The sequence below is a fragment of the Terrapene carolina genome, unplaced genomic scaffold, assembly GCF_002925995.2.
Source record: "Terrapene carolina triunguis isolate 2854851 unplaced genomic scaffold, T_m_triunguis-2.0 Scaffold183, whole genome shotgun sequence".
Lineage (NCBI taxonomy): Eukaryota > Metazoa > Chordata > Testudines > Emydidae > Terrapene > Terrapene triunguis.
Genome location: NW_020664534.1, coordinates 2,888,353 through 2,904,838, shown reverse-complemented (window position 1 = coordinate 2,904,838; position 16,486 = coordinate 2,888,353). Strand labels below are relative to the sequence as shown.

The 16,486-nt window shown below is 39.4% G+C and overlaps 1 protein-coding gene across 2 annotated transcripts in view; it reads left to right on the top strand.

The window, feature by feature from the left end:
• Window positions 1-16,486, top strand: part of PTPN3 (protein tyrosine phosphatase non-receptor type 3) — a 275,368-nt gene that overhangs the window by 133,598 nt on the left and 125,284 nt on the right. For both annotated transcript variants that reach the window (XM_026654150.2, XM_026654149.2), the window contains exons 10-11: window positions 9,994-10,082; window positions 15,639-15,702. In XM_026654150.2, the coding sequence (XP_026509935.1) occupies window positions 9,994-10,082; window positions 15,639-15,702 (153 nt within the window). The remainder of the gene's footprint in view (window positions 1-9,993; window positions 10,083-15,638; window positions 15,703-16,486) is intronic.

Sequence of the window (16,486 nt, the reverse complement as noted above, 5' to 3'; positions counted from 1 at the left end):
CATACCCAAAATTTCATTGTTTTGTTTCCAGAGTCAGAATGATCCCCTGGGGTTTATTCTCTGGTGTTGTCACCTGTTGACTTCCTATCCCCCTTTTTGACATCCGTGTTGGCCCACAATGCTTAATCTACGTGGCCAACAGAGAGACCGGTGACTCAATGTCCTTTGTCTAACCCAAAACCTGTTGTCAGTTCTGTACATATACAAAACTCCTTAAATATCCATCCATCTCACAAAGTTTGAGAATTGGTATGACAAACATTTTTATTAAATTCCTCACTTTACCCTTTTTGGATAAATACTATGAAAGCAATGTTTGTAATGAGTGTTTCAGGCCTCTCAAGAGTTACTGTTGCAGAACAGTGAACTCTTCACCAGTTGGTACTGAGGGTTTTTTAGGGTTACAATTTACATTTCTAGGCACACATTCTCCTCAAATATTCTTCCTCTAGATATCCTTTTTGCTAGCAGAGAAGAAACACTAACTGCTTCACTTCATTGCCTAATTCCTGTCAGCACACTGAGTTTAAAGTAGACATTGTTTTTTCAATTGTTTGAACAATATGTATATCAAATATATATCAAACTTAATATAGATGACATGCAAAAACTGTGTTTAAAAAACATTTTTAAGGTTACAAAATCAAGCACTCAAAAGCTAGGCAATGTCAGTGCAATCTTAATTCTGACATTGCCTAGCTTTTGAGTGCTTGAATTTGGGTGGAAGATGGTTGTTTTTAATGTAATTTTTTGCATATAACTTACAGGGTTTAAGAAAAAATCATCATGTGGCATCATATTGACACCATCGTGGGTCATCAACAGGACTAGAACCTGTTAAATCCACCAGACTTCTACTACAAGTTGACAGAGTAACTGATAGCAGTAATCGGTTGTCATTCTCTGTGTGGATCAGCACTAGAGAGGAATGAAACATTTGACGATATTTGGTCACAGCCAAGGAATGCCGAGAGTCTGGGATATAGGGTTCCATTCTAGGCACGGGAGGAAAGTGTGTTCTAGTGGGCACAGACTCTTCTGCCCCATCGTGTCCAACTGGTCCTCGTCTCTACCCCACCACTTGCTCCTTGTCCCAGTCCCATTCTCCTCCTTAACCAGTCAGAATTTACACTCAGGCTTCTGATACCATTTCCAGTCTACTCGGTACCAGGCAAATTGGTTTAAACTACAGTGAAGAACAAAATTATCACACATAGATAAACATGATTTGTTGGGGGGGAAGAGTCAACATGGCATTTGTAAAGGGAAGTCATGACTCACCAATCAGTTAGAATTCTCTGAGGGTGTCAACAAGCATGTGGACAAGCGTGATCCAGTCAATGTAGTGTACTTGGATTTTCAGAAAGCCTTTGACCAGATCCCTCACCAAAGGCTCTTAAGGAAACTTAAATGTCATTGGATAAAAGGGAAGGTCCTCTCATGAATCAGTTTGAGGGGAGGGATAGCTCGGTGGTTTGAGCATTGGCCTGCTAAACCCAGGGTTGTGAGTTCAATCCTTGAGGGGGCCATTTAGGGATCTGGGGCAAAAATCTGTCAGGGACGGTACTTGGTCCTGCTGTGAAGGCAGGGGACTGGACTCGATGACCTTGCAAGCTCCCTTCCAGTTCTATGAGATAGGTATATCTCCATATTAATTAATAATAACTGTTTGAAAGACAGAAGACAAAGGGTAGGAATAAATGGTCAGTCTTCACGATGGAGAGATGAGGACAGCGGGGTCCTCCCAGGATGTGTACTGGGATCTTTGCTGTTCTACATATTCATAAATTATCTGGAAAAGAGGGCGAATAATGAAATGACAAAGTTTATAGGTGATACAAAATTACTCAAGTTAAGTCCAAAGCAGACTGCAGGGAGTTAGAGAGATCTCACAAACTGCTGACTGGGCAGTAAAATGGCAGATGAAATTCAATCAATTCAAAGTAATGCATATTGGAAAAAATAATCCTCACTTTCCATATACAATGATTAGGGCCCTACCAAATTCATGATCGTGAAAAAAGCGTTATGGACCATGAAATCTGGTCTTGTGTGTACTTTTACCCTATACTATACAGATAGGGGAGTCCAGTGTTTCTCAAACTGGGGGTCCTGAACAAAAGAGGGTGGGGGGGGATTGCAAGGTTATTTTAGGGGTTTGCGGTATTGCCACCCTTACTTCTGCGCTGCCTTCAGAGCTGGGTGGCTGGAGAGAAGTTGCTGCTGGTCAGGTGCCCGGCTCTGAAGGCAGCGCCCCACCAGCAGCAGCGCAGAAGTAAAGGTGGCAAAATGATACCATGCCACCCTTCTGTGCTCCTGTCTTCAGAATTGGGTCAGGACCCCTACAGTTAAATTGTCCCTGTCCCAGTTCAGAACTGTGAAATTTCAGATTTAAATATCTGAAATAATGAAATTTTACAATTTTTAAAATCCTATGACCATGAAATTGACTAAAATGGACCATGAATTTGGTAGGACCCTAACAATGATGGGTTGCAAATTAGCAATTACTACCCAAGGCCAGGTCTACACTAACCCCCTAATTCGAACTAAGGTACGCAAAGTACCTTAGTTCGAACTTACCTCGGTCCACACGTGGCAGGCAGGCTCCCCCGTCGACTCCGCGGTACTCCTCTCGTCTAGCTGGAGTACCGCAGTCGACGGCGAGCACTTCCTGGTTCGACTTATCGCGTCCAGACAAGACGCGATAAGTCGAACCCAGAAGTTCGATCGCTCGCCGCCGAACTACCGGGTAAGTGTAGACCAGCCCCAAGAGAGATCTTGAGGTCACTGTGGATAGTCCTCTGAAAACTTCAGCATCAGTCAGAAGGCTAACAGTATGTTAAGAACTATTAGGAAAGGGATAGAAAATAAGACAAAGTATCATAATGCCACTATTTAAATACACAGTGTGCCCACACCTTGAATACTGTCTCCAGTTCTTGTCACTCTGTCTCAAAAAGGATATAGTGCAACTGGAAGAGATTCAGAGAAAGTCAACAAAGATGATCAGGAGTATGGAATTGTTTCCATACAAGGAGAAACTAAAGATTAGGGCTGTTCAACTTAGAAAAGAGGTAACTAAGAAGGGATATGATAGAGGTCCATGAAATCATGAATGGTGTGGAAAAAGTATATAGAGAAGTGTTGTTTACCCTTTCCCACAGTACACATGCCAGAGATCACCTGATGAAATTAGTAGGCAGCAGGTTTAATACAAACAAGAGGAAGTACTTTTTCACTCATCACACAACTAACCTGTGGAACTCATTGTCATTAAACGCTGTGATGGTCATAATTCGGTTAAAAAAAGAACTGAATAAGTTCATAGAGGGTAGGTCCATCAATGGCTATTAGCCAGGATGGTCAGGGATGCACCCCATGCTCAGTGCAACCCGAAACCTCTGACAGTAAGAAGCTGAGTGTGGAAGACTCATGAATCATTCCATAATTACCCTGTTCTGTACATTCCCCCTGAAGCTCTGGTACAGACCGGATACTGGGTAAGGTGGATCGTGGTCTGACCCAGTGTGGCAGCTCTTATGTTCTTATTCCTCCGGCCATTTCCCCCAAAGGTCTAGGTGCAGCTCTTGTTCCTTTTACATTTGAATCACATGGCTTCTTCCTGCATGTTGCCTGGGTGCCAGCTGGGCCGTCACCGAGAATCCAGGAGATACAAGCTCCCTACTCCCAGTCTGGTTTCTGGCCCCACTCCAGCCAGGGGCGTCATTTCAGATTTTGGTTGGGGGGGGGGACAACTTTAACTGTGATTCAAGGGGCTACTTAGGTACCTGAAAACTTTTATTTTATTTTATTTAATTTTTTTTGCCAACAATTTAGAAATTAGCTGACAGGAGCACTATATCTAATTCCTATATAAAGAAAGAAAAAAAAATACAAACACAAATTAAAGCCATATTTAAAGTTTATATGTAAGTTTAGAACAATCAGGAGATAATACAGCAAAATATTCCCAATCCCAAATCTTGAAGTATCAGTTTTGGAACCTTAACACAGATATCAGAAACACAAATTTGATACTTTGTACACTATCTTTTGTAGAGATAAATAAGATGTGCTCAAAATCTGCTTAGCCGTGTAATTGTTGTTTTTTAAGTGTCTTACGTTCCAAATTGTGAAGAGGAGAATGAGACAGCTAATTTGTTCCAGGAATGTTTAAAGGTAAAATAAATGATTAAAAACAAACAAACAAAAAACACCCAGGTATGAATAAAACAATGGATAATGCCATGGTCTCATCTTGGCAAAATTATCAACGGCCTTGTTGATATCCAGGTGTTTTGAAGCTTCACATTCACAGGCTTCATTTATCACAATTATTATTTGTAACGGTAATACCTCTACAGCCCCAGGCAGGTGCAATAAAGGACAGTAGACCGCTACTATTGATTAAGAGGATTGTCCATCTGAATCGTCTCAGCTGCTGACTGGTGGAAGCAGATGAGGAGGCAGGGTAGGTTGAAGCTAGTGTAGCAGAGGAAACTGATCATGGGAGCTGTAGGAGAATCCCAGCTCCTGGAGGAGGGGACTTGACTGTGTGGTGCTACAGGTAAGAGCTCTGCCTGGGACTGGGACATATACCGCAAGCAGACCTCTGGTATGAAACTCAGGGGTGGGGCAGATGCCCCCCAACCCTTCCTAAATGGCACCCCTCAATCCTGCCTGGGGCAGCCATTGCAAGTAAAGGCCAGCTTCATTCCTGTATTTCGAGGCTGAAGCATGCTCAGTTGCTCTGTGGGAATGGCACCATGTGTAGTCTGATCACCATTAGGAGTTGTCAAAGGCTCAAGCATGCTCAGTGAGGAAGGAGTCTTTGGATCTAGCAAGTCTCTACTGAGTATTGCAACTGGTATTTTTTTCCCAGATGTTTATGATTTGGCTAGATTTGGGCAGATTTACACAGGAAGAGCTAGAGACTCTTTCCTGATACAAAGGCCAGTCTCTGGCCCAAAGCATGGGGGTGCTAGCGCTTTTCGAAAAAAAGGTCACCAGAATCTTTTTAACATTGAAAAAGGTGTATTTTTCCCTAGTCTCATTCTTAAATGGCTGGACCATTTTGCTGAAAATTTCCAAGAAAATTCAGCTTGAGACAGATACCCAGCATGGAAAATTGGAGCCTGAATGGTTGAAGTTTCCTTGCAGTCTTCTTGTAGCCATGTTGGTTCCAGGAAATGAGAGAGGCAAGGTAGATGAGGTAATATTTTATTCGACCCACTTCTGTTTGTGTAAGGTTGCTCGAAAGCTTGTACACAGAGCTCCTCTTCGGGTTGAGGAACAGAAGCAGTGTATCTGAGCTAAATACAAGTTGGGACAGATTGTTAAGCTGAAGAAGTAACATACTGGAGGTGGTCACTTGAAATTAATGTGCAGTTGGGGTTAGATTGTTATGCATAAAGGATTTGAAGTGGGCAATTAAGGGTAGCAGGCAGTATGGTGTGTTACAAATTGTTGTAATGAGCCTTCAAACCAGTGTCCCTGTTTATGTTCATGGCTTTTGTCCATGTCTATCAGAGTTATGAATGTAAATTCCCAGGCTCACCTTTTGACGGTGTTATGCGGTTTTCATTGAGGACAAGTATTGAAAGATCAGCTATGGAGTGATCTCTTTGTGAAAAAGTGTTCTCTCGTGGGTGATATGTTTTTGTCTTTTATCGTTTTTCTGTGTGAGTTCAGAGCATAGTGGTTGTCTGGTTTCACCCACATAGATGTTTTTGGGGCATTTGATGCACATGATGAGGTACCACCACCACACGTTCTAATAAGCATGTGAAGGACCCAAGAATCTTGAAAGGTATGTTGTAGGGGGTTGTGACATTGTCTAATTAAAATATAACCATGCAAGTCATTATTGCTACCACTGTTATATAATTGCAATGAATCTTGTACAAAATATAACGCATGGCCACTGAGGATTAAATAGCTTCCAGGCTAACCCAAAGCCGACCTTTAAAGACATGTTAGAAATGGTAATTAGGGCCATTCTATGGCTAGATAGGCTAGAACTTTGAAATGGAAACCTATATTGTTAGAAGTGATACTAATTGTGTGTATCTTAGATGCTACCCATCTAAACAGACAGTTCCTGTCTGTCACTGTAACTACTAATTCAGAGGTCAAAAGGGAATATTAACATTTAGATGAATCTTGGGTGAAATAATGTCATTGTCTATATGTCTCTTTGAAGTTTGTGATAGTCTGCCTAATGGATAAATTGCCCTGTGTTAATTTGTGTAATCAATTACTGGTGATGTTGAGAAAACAGAAGGTTACATCGAAAGCCAATTGTTTACCCAGGACTGTATGGTCAAGTGGATGCTAGAACACTGTATAAAAAGACCCTTGGGTCCTGATCCTGTTGATCTCTGATCTGCTTGAGGTTTCATGCAGGGGAAGCCTAAGCCACAAGGACTGAGATCCCTGTTCTGACTGGACCGCCCTGAAATATAAATATTGGACTATAACCTATGGACTATTTCTGAAAGAACTCTTTGCAACTACAAAGCTCACCATCTCTGCTATGAATCTGAACCTCAAAAATTGAAGTCTATATGTATACTGATCTTTTAACCATACTTTCTCTCTCTCTCTCTCTCTCTCTCTCTTTTAATAAATGTTTGTTTAGTTAATAAGAATTAGCTGTAGCGTGTATTTGGGTAAGATCTGGAATGTTCATTAACCTGGGAGATAATGTATCTGATCCTTTGGGATTGGTAGAACCTTTTCTTTTATATGATGAAATATGATTTTGAGAAATCTTCATCATATTTGACTTGGGTACCCGGATGGAGGCCTGAGGCTGGGTTACTTCAAGGGAGCTGTGTTGTTTGGACTTCTGAGTAACCAGTAAGGTATAACAGAAGCTGTTTAGTGCTGGCTTGGTAAATCTAAATATTGAATTATCCACCAGCTTTGGGGTTTGTCTGCCCCATTCTTTGCAGTTCACCCTAATTGAGTGACCTCGGCTGGCTCCCCACGGGGACCCCGGTCACAGGGGTATTAATCATCATGGCAGTGGAGATATGTCTGCAGGTTTTATATCTGTTGTTCTGGCAGGGACTGGTGCTGCTTTGAGTGCCACTAAATAAGGCCACTAAACAACCAGAGTAGATGATCACATCATAGATTTATTAGCTCCTAAATACCCTGGGAGAACCCTCTTCAGTTCAGGAAATTTGAAGCACAATAAGCTGTCTGCTACCCTTAATTGCCCACTTCAAACCCTTTATGCCTAACATCTAACCCCCAGGTATACACTTCATTTCAAGTGACTCCAACTTGTATTATCCCTTAACAATCTGTTCCAACTTGTATTTAGCTCAGACACTTTGCTTCCTTCCCCATACCTGAGGAAGAGCTCTGTATAGCTTGAAAGCTTGTACCTTCCATCAGTACAAGTTTTTTTCAATAAAAGGTATTAGTTCGCCTACCTTGTTTCTCTGGTTAAAGTTTGGCAAAGCTATAAGCAACTGCGAATAGGGTTTTATAATGGGAAGTGTCAGGCAACCAAGTGCTAAAAATAGTAGCACACCTTGGAGGTAACATGAGCGGCGGCTTGGGCTAGCCACCAGGTATGTAACCAGCGGGTCCAGGCAGATTTTTACTCCCTGAGGCTGCTAGCCTGAGCTGGAACCGGTGCTACCCCTGGCTGTGCTGCTATTTTTAACATGCTAGCATGTGTCGGTTTACCCTTGCTGAGAAGTATGCTCCCAGCTAGTGTGTAGACATACTCTCAGAGAGGATCTCTCTCTCCCCACCCCCATGTGTGCCCAGTTCTTGGTCATTATGATCGGATTTGTTTAGTCTTGAAGGTTTTCGATTTCATTATCATATCAGGGTGAGGTGACATCAGCATTAAAAAAAACCCCAAAACTTGATCAGGCACACCATCTGGAGGAACTGGATTAATTTAGTTCTTCTCTGTTAAATGGTTATCAATCCATCATTTCTGCTAACATTTTCCCCAATTAGCTCTTATGGGATCTCCCAGCTTTTTCTCCAAAGCTAGCTTTTAATGGGCCACTGTAATTGTGTTTATCAGCCTAAAGAGGCAAAGTGATTGAATCCTGGTGTACAAGTCAATTGTTCCTGCTTAGAGCTGTTAAGCTGTGCGGCCAATCTTATTTACCCTTTTTTCTATATTAACCTCTTCAGAGACAGGATTTGTATTTCTTTTCCTCTTGCCAGTGGAATATAAATTACTGATAGATACTAAATCTGGCACAATATGTGTTTACCCTCTACAGTGTACTATGATACTTGAGTTAGCTGGCATAGGAATTGATAATGTATGTGGCAGAGAATGTTCAGCAATTATTCAATCTCTTATTTTATATATTCTAATAAACTTGTAATAGAAAAGATAATTTGTTCACATCTATTCTGTATCGTGCCAGAGTTTTGTTCAATTACATTCTACCTGTTTTATTCTTAGTCGTTATGGTACAGCAAAAATGGAAGTTGGGGATTAAGGGAAATATATTTATACTAACTGAGCAAAGAGAGCCATCTACAGGAGAATTTAGACTATTGAAAGTTTTCTTAAGAGAATCCAGCATCACCTTAAAAAGTGTGTTATAAAATTTCTTAAGGCTGCTCTTCTGAACCAAAGCCAACATTTTAAATATTGGGATCCTAAAGTTAGGAACCTAAATCTATATTTAGGCATAAATGTTCAACTCCCTGCAGTAATATGTATATTATAAGATGAGTACATACATAGATCACAGTGAGCTAGGAAGCCAAGGATTACAATTTTATATTGGACTTAAAGGAAATGTCTAAAACTTTGGCTAAGCAATATTTTTTATTAATTTTTTCCTTATACACAGTAATTCTAAAATTCCTGGGTGGATAATTTCACCCTCCATGAAAAATAATTCCATAAGTATGGTTTTCATGAGATTTAAGGTCAGTGATGAGAACCACAGGACAAAGAAGGAATGTTGTTTGGCTGAAATCACAAGCTTAAAATTTATTATGTAACTTATCCAGATGCTGCTTGTAGACAATAATTTGTCCCTATATCATGGTTAATGTACATGGAGGTTGGACATCCTGCAATAGCAAAGCTGGTTAATGATCCCAGTATTATGTCCTCTTGATTATGTCACTTGCATTCTACTACTTTATGTAGTAGATTCATTATAAGGCCTTAGTCCTGCAAATCCTGTTGTGCACATATTTTAATTTTACACAAGAGTAGTCTGTTGAAACATACACGTACTATTCATTTTTCAGGATTTCATGTATGTTGGGAACACCTTTATCACCATCAAAATAACAGCAACAGGTGCCCAAAAGAAAGGAGTTCTGACAAATTAATTCACTCTTAGGCCAGGACACCTCTTCTCCTTGACCAGAAGTCTAAGACCTTTAATCCTGATCTAGTGCACCAGAACATGACACTACAATGGACAGTAAAATTGATCTGTTATGCATACCAACATGTATGTGGTCCCGACCCACTTTTATATAGGGAGCTTGGGTCATCTCTCATCTGGCCGACTCTCCATTAGCCTCTAATTGGTAAGTCCTTCTGGAGTCAGAGACAGGAATTATTTTCCAAGTCCTCCCAAACAGTCAAGGATTGGGAGGCTGAGTGCCCAAGCTCCTAAATTCTTTGAACATTTAACTAACTGACCAGGGACAAGAGCTCTACCCTCCCTTCCCCCCACCCCTCCCAACTGCCCGCCGCCGCCTTATAACAGTCTCTCCTACTGACACAGACAGTACTAAACATAATTGCATGAGGTAACGTTATAATGCTTCTCTCAATAGCAAGACTTTTATACTGCATCGTAGGTCTGACCAAATTAGAAGAAATAGTGCAGAAATCTTACTCTTTGAATTGTACGCCTTTTGGGTTGCTTTTTTTATACTTGTATATGGAAAACATATGAATGAATTCACACGCAGAAAGAACATGTATTTCATAGGCTTCTTCTTTGTTTTTACAATATTTTTCTTTTTCAGGATCTACATAATCTAGATTTGATGATTGGAATTGCTTCCGGAGGTATTGCTGTGTACAGAAAATTTATTTGCACAAGTTTCTATCCCTGGTAAGTGTTACTTGTTTCTACTTCCTTTATTAACCAAGAGTTACAACTGCTGTTTTAAAATTTTAAATAATATTTTCACATGGCATGATGTTTATTCCAAAGAGGAAAAATCTATTACCGCAGGGGACCTAATCCTACAAAGATTCATGACTGAGAGTATCACTGAGTTTAAAGGAGTCAGAGTTCAGAGGCAGACTACTCTCATATCTGAGTTTGCAGGATTAGGACACTGGTGACCCTCCACATCCCCCGTCCTTAGGCCCAAATGACTCTGGTTAATTTTTTTAATATTGCTAAACAGCTCAGCAATTAATTGTGGATGATCAGCAATTTTATGAATTTTGCCAAACAGCATTTGCTTCTGTGAAAGAAAGTACATAACCAACAAAAATGACAATTATTGGCAGTTTTCAGGAGGAGTTGGGATAAATGAACAAGCAAAAGAGGAATAAAACAAGTCTACAAGATCATCCAGGGTTGACTTATAAGTTTGGGGTCTCCAAAGGGGAAGATACTTTGATGGCTGTGTAAAGCTGAAAACAGTAGTATATGCATTCATTTTTGATAGGGAATTCCCATCTTGGTACAGGTAGGAGAATCCAGAGTTGATGACCCCTATGCAAAGTGATTGAAATGTTATACACATGTCTGGCCATAAGATTTTAGAGAGGGTCCAAAAGATTATTCTTCTCCACTCCTCCACCTCCTGATCCTTTTCGTGTAAAAGTGGGATTATTTGCACTTCCTTCAATCTCCTCAATTGTGGAACTGGTGCCTAGCTGCTGGTGCATGGTATTAGGCATAATTTACAACCGTTTTCTGGGGAAAGTTTCCAAAGAAGTTGGTGCAAATCTCCCAGACCTCACAGAATAATACATTGTGGTGAGTTGTAGATTCTCCTCTTCTGCCTCCAGTTATTTAACTACAGAAACTACAGAGTAACCAGCAGTATTAATATATCTTAAGTATTCAAGACACCCCATCCTTTTATCACAAACCTAAGGAACGTCTGACAGAACAAAGCACTAAAATAGATTATAAATTTAAATTGTCTATTCTAAATTATCTTTTTTTTTTGCTTATTTCCTTCATTTCACTCCTTTTTCTCCATTCTTTGAAATATATCATCTTTTGAATAGTATGGCCTGTATAATTCACTTGGGGATAGTGCAGCCATCCCAAATTCATGCCAATACAAACTTCATACCACACCATGATGATGTATGTATTTCTATGTATAATTTAATGCATGATAAAATATAGATTTCTTTTATTATGCACCTCTGATTCTCTTGAAATCTGCTCTCTAGTCCTCCTTTGTTAATTCCAGCCATTCAAATCTTTAAGTGCCTTTAAACAGCTGCTATTTTTAAAATTATCTGCCAGACAAATATTTTCTTCCTTTTCACACTTTTATTCTACCAAAATTACTGACCCAGGGTCTTGGGTGGGCAATATTTAAGTCCTGCACCAGTGATGTGTAAAGTCCAATATCGTGCTCTTTCAGGTCTAGAAACAGAAGTGTTATTCCATTGAAAAGGGATAATTCACAGCTTTCTACAGCACTTCTAGTCTTGCAAGGTGTAGAAAGTTTGGATACTGGAATTGCGACATCATGTATAGAAAGCTATTTTAAGTCATTTTTTGAATCTTCAAAACTTTTTACTCTGAATTTTCCCCCTTAGGCATATATAAGTTAGACTCATAATAGCTGAGGCACCAGGATTTGCAGGTGAAAGTATGAAATTGGTAGGAACAATCCTAGAAATGCTCTAAAATAGTTTCTTTCCACAAATAAATAAAAATAAAAACTTTGATATATGGGAGAGATGCTTTATTGGTCTCATTTTTGATTGCATCAATACATCAATCATGACTCAGCCACTCATAAGCAATGGGGTCCACTCAAATCATTGTGAGGAAAATACAGTGCCACACCTTCCTATACTATAAATGCAGAATGCACTTTGTATTTTGTGTGCTTAGACATATTATAAAAAGATAGAATATGATAAATTTCTATAATGCCCTCAATGTATTTCACTTAAAGGATTACAAAGCCTATTGGGTGGAGGTGCTCGGGTGGGAAAAACATTATATAGTGACAAATGGTGGAAAAGGAGATAGGGTTCTAATAAAAAGCTAAATCCTGCTTCAGTTTACTCTTTGAATAACACTGTTGTAAGTCAATAGGGCTTCTTGTGGTGTAAGTTCATCAGGATTTGGCACAAACTTTTTCGAACTCAAGGTGGCAGCAAACACCATCAAAGCTCTCTTTCAAAAAATTCTGGAACAATATTCTGCAATATTAATAGACAGCAACAATAGGACAACAATGTTGTGTGCCGGGCAACTTTGGAATAGCTTTTCTGAGGAGCTTGCAGGACTATATTGAGGTTACTTGTTATTACCCGAAATCTAATTGGCTGCCTGCTTCCATTGTGGATTTGATATACACAGAAACTTCCAGATTGGTGGATGAGAAAACAAATTTACAGCTAAGGAAACGTTTTCAGTTTAAGTCTAAAGTAGCAGCTTTGTTTAGGTTAACTTTAAGTATCAGGACAGACTGATCAGTTTGTTGAACTCCCTTGGATTTCTGTTCAGTCTGAAGTTCTAAAGACATAAGAACATAAGAATGAACATATTGGGTCAGACCAATGCTCCATCTAGCCTAGTATCCTGTCTTCTGACAGTGCCAGATGCCTCAGAGGGAATGAACAGACCAGGTCAAGTGATCCATCCCTTGTTGTCAAGTCCCGGCTTCTGGCACAGACACTTGAGGTTCTATTGCCAGCTACATAATTTTCTTTTTTCTGATCTCAGTAAATGAAAGGAAAAACCTGAGCCAAAAGATTTGTCATCTGTAGTGAGACAAAACTACTGTGTACTTTAAGTGTAAGCAGTAAAACCTAGTGAATTTGTGAATTTTACAGGGAGCCACTGTAAAGATTGTAAAATGAGTGATGAGGGTGGCTGAGTTACCTATAAGAATGTGAATAACTGCATGATATATAGGTTATATTCTGGATATGACATGCTTGAGCATTCATGAAATGTAAGTCTTCTAATGACAGCATAATCCACTAGAAAAACAAAAAAGGAAGTCTCATGGATTACTATTACTCACTACCATTCACTTAAAAAAATTGTGTGATGTCACAGCTGTTGGTTATAAGATTAAATAAATCTGTGTCCTTCTAACAAGTATTCTGTGCCACTGAATTAAACTGCTGGAGTGGTACTCTAAAGAAGCAGCACTGGCATTGAAGAACAGACAGTCCTGAAAGTGTGAGATGGTTATGGGGAGAGGAAGGAGTAATGAGAGGTAGTCAACAAGCATTGTAGGAATGCAGCAACAGTGATAGAACAGCCTGTGTAGCACATGGATTCAGTGCTCTGAACTAGGTATTATATAAAATAAAACATTAGAAAAATATTCTGGAGACAATACTTTCACCAGTTAGTTGAAAAAACAAAACAAAACTGAAAAAACAAATTCCATCACGTGGAACCATCTTGACCTCTTGTAGGTCATCAGCAGGATTGGTACCCATGTCCTTTAAATACACAGTACAGACTTCTACCACTTAAACCAATGGTAAATAGTATCAGTGTTATGCTCTCACTTTTTCTGTAGACTAGCCAGTAAAGAGGGACATGGCATAAACTTTCCAGTAGCTTACACAAGTATTTGCTAGACAGCAGAGGAATGTTGAGAATTTGTTCCTGGCTCTGTTTCTGATGATACAGCCAAGAACACAGTTTTGGTACATTCATTCTGAAAGGCAGTGTGGCAAAATGGATGGGATTTGCCATATTACAGACAGATTCTTTTTCCAGGTCTGCCACAAGTGACACTGTGCAGTCTGTTACCTTATTTATAAAACGGTTGAATGTTAGTCTCCTGTTTCCTAAGGCAGGAGTGTGAGGCATTGCTCAATAATAAGAGTTGTAAAGTGCACAGTATTAACACCAATTAGTAGAAAGTGGTGGACTAGGACTTCAAGTTAGCTCCCAACCCAATTCACCTTCCCCTAAGTCAAAACAGGGAGTGGTTGATGGGTCCCCTCTATACCCTCTATCTAGAGCTCCAGCTCTGTGACAACTATGTAGGAGAGTCGGTGAGGATTGGGAGAAATCCTCAGTACGATTGTCATGTGCGAAGCTCCAAGGGTCTGCAGCATACTTAGTTAAGGTACCATTTTCTGAGATTTTAGCAGCAGCCTTCTAACAAGTATTACTGTGCAATTGCAAATGGCAGTTTTCAGATTTATAAATTGGCCAAATCTGGATTTTCTTAGGGGTAAGGCATCTCTCTAACTCCAAATATCCCTTTGTCAAATTTATTCTCCCAAGCATGCAGGAACTAGAGAGCTTTAACAAAAAAACAAACAAAACAAAAACAAAAGTTGAAAAATTTAACATTGGCAAAACTACCTATTTTTCAATAGCCTTTTTCTTGGAAATGATTAAATGACTTTGAAACCTAATAAAAAATCCTGGGACAAAAGAGACAAAAACAATCATGGAAAAATTCATTCTGAATAATTCAACTAAGCAAATAATAGGCTGATAATAAAAAGTGTTAGACAAGCTTTAACTATAGCCACTATTATCTCTGCCTATAATAAACGAATTTAGGAAGTCACCACTGACACCATGTGCATTTAGAACATCACAGCTCATGTTTGTTTTTAACTATGTTACATAAAATATATAAGAATATTACAATATTAGAGATTTGATCAATCGGTGTAAGGAAAATCTTAGCACTCAGACCTGTCTCTTCCCACCATTCTTCCTCTCCCTTAATCCCACAAAAGCAAATAAGTATGTGATTAGAATGTTTAATGGATAACCACCAATTTTTCTCTTGGGTGTTTAATAGTACAGTAGGATTTTTCCAAAAGACAACTCCAAAATGTGGTTTCCTTTTCATACTCAAAATATTATCAATAATGTGACACTACTATTACCAATAGTAATATGACTTATATTGTCATCTGCTCTGTGTGACATTTTTGATATTGTATATGGCTTAATGTATCCTGCTATCAAAGTCCGACATTTGCCTCTTGGTATTCCGTTGCTACAATATGGTCCATTAGTTACACGAACTCAGTGCATTAGGTACCACTATGAGGAGACAATGAAGAGGAAAATCTGATTCCATTGGGTCTTTGCTGCAAGTACATCATACAGCTTTGTAGGTGAGAATTGCCACAGGAGGCTTCCTGCTTATGCAACAGGCAAGTCTTAGAGAGTAACTATTGAATAATGATTTTTAAAAGATGCTCTCCATTGGCCAAAGTTACTGCTCCTCTCTCTTGCTCCTGCGCTGTTTTTGACTGTGGTGTGTGTGTGTCAGTTAGCTGCTAATCTCCACCCAAGAGGTGGTTGCATTTTATTAGTCATGAATGTGTAATGCTATAATGTACTTCAGGATCTTTTAAGACTGACGGGCATTATAAACGTGTCATGTGTCACTTTTTCTTTGATTTTCTTTGCTCTATTTTTATGGGTTGTTACTTAGTGTTTTTTTTTCTTTTTTAGGATGAACATATTAAAAATTTCCTTTAAAAGGAAAAAATTTTTTATACAGCAACGGCAAAAACATGTAAGTAGTTCAATGTTTTTTGTTTTCCCATTTCATTTATCAAATTTTTAATCAGTATTCTGTAAATTCTTTTGACTTGTTCTGAAAGGAACCAGTGTAGTAATTTTAGCCTTAAATTACAGTGGGAGAAGAAGCAGGCTTTACAGATGCCCTCTGTCCTTACTGCCTTGCTCTATTTGGCTCTCCCCATTGAGTTTCCCCTTTCCTTTCTCCACTCCCTCTGGCTGCCATCTGCTGTCACCTTTTCTCCAGAGACCCCTTTATCCCCATTCTTATCCCCCCCCCCCCAAGTTTAATGTTTCCCCCCCCCCCCCCCCCCCCCCCATACCTGTTATGGGGCTTATTCCTTCACTCTCTCACTTCCCTGGTCCTTCTCGCATGAACAGAGAGCAACAATACCCGAAGTCCGAAGGTGCAAACAATTCGATGATTATTGGGGAGAACATCCAGCAAGCTTAAATCCAAGTTCCTTTTTCCTTATTTTTGAATCCCAACTTACTTCCTGTTTGCCCCTAATTTATATAGTAATATTTACAGCTATACCTTAACCAGTCATTCTACTAAAATTTACCTAACCGATCCTAACATATTATAACATGATTAGCTAACCAATTATATCCAACCACCTTCATTAGTTTACACCCAGCAAAATTAATTATACAGCAGACAGAAACAATCACAGAACCAGACAGAGACCGTGCAAATAAACATACAAAATAACACAGAAGTGAGGATTTCACAACTACATCTATAAAGACATAAGGGTTTCCCAGCTGTGTCTATT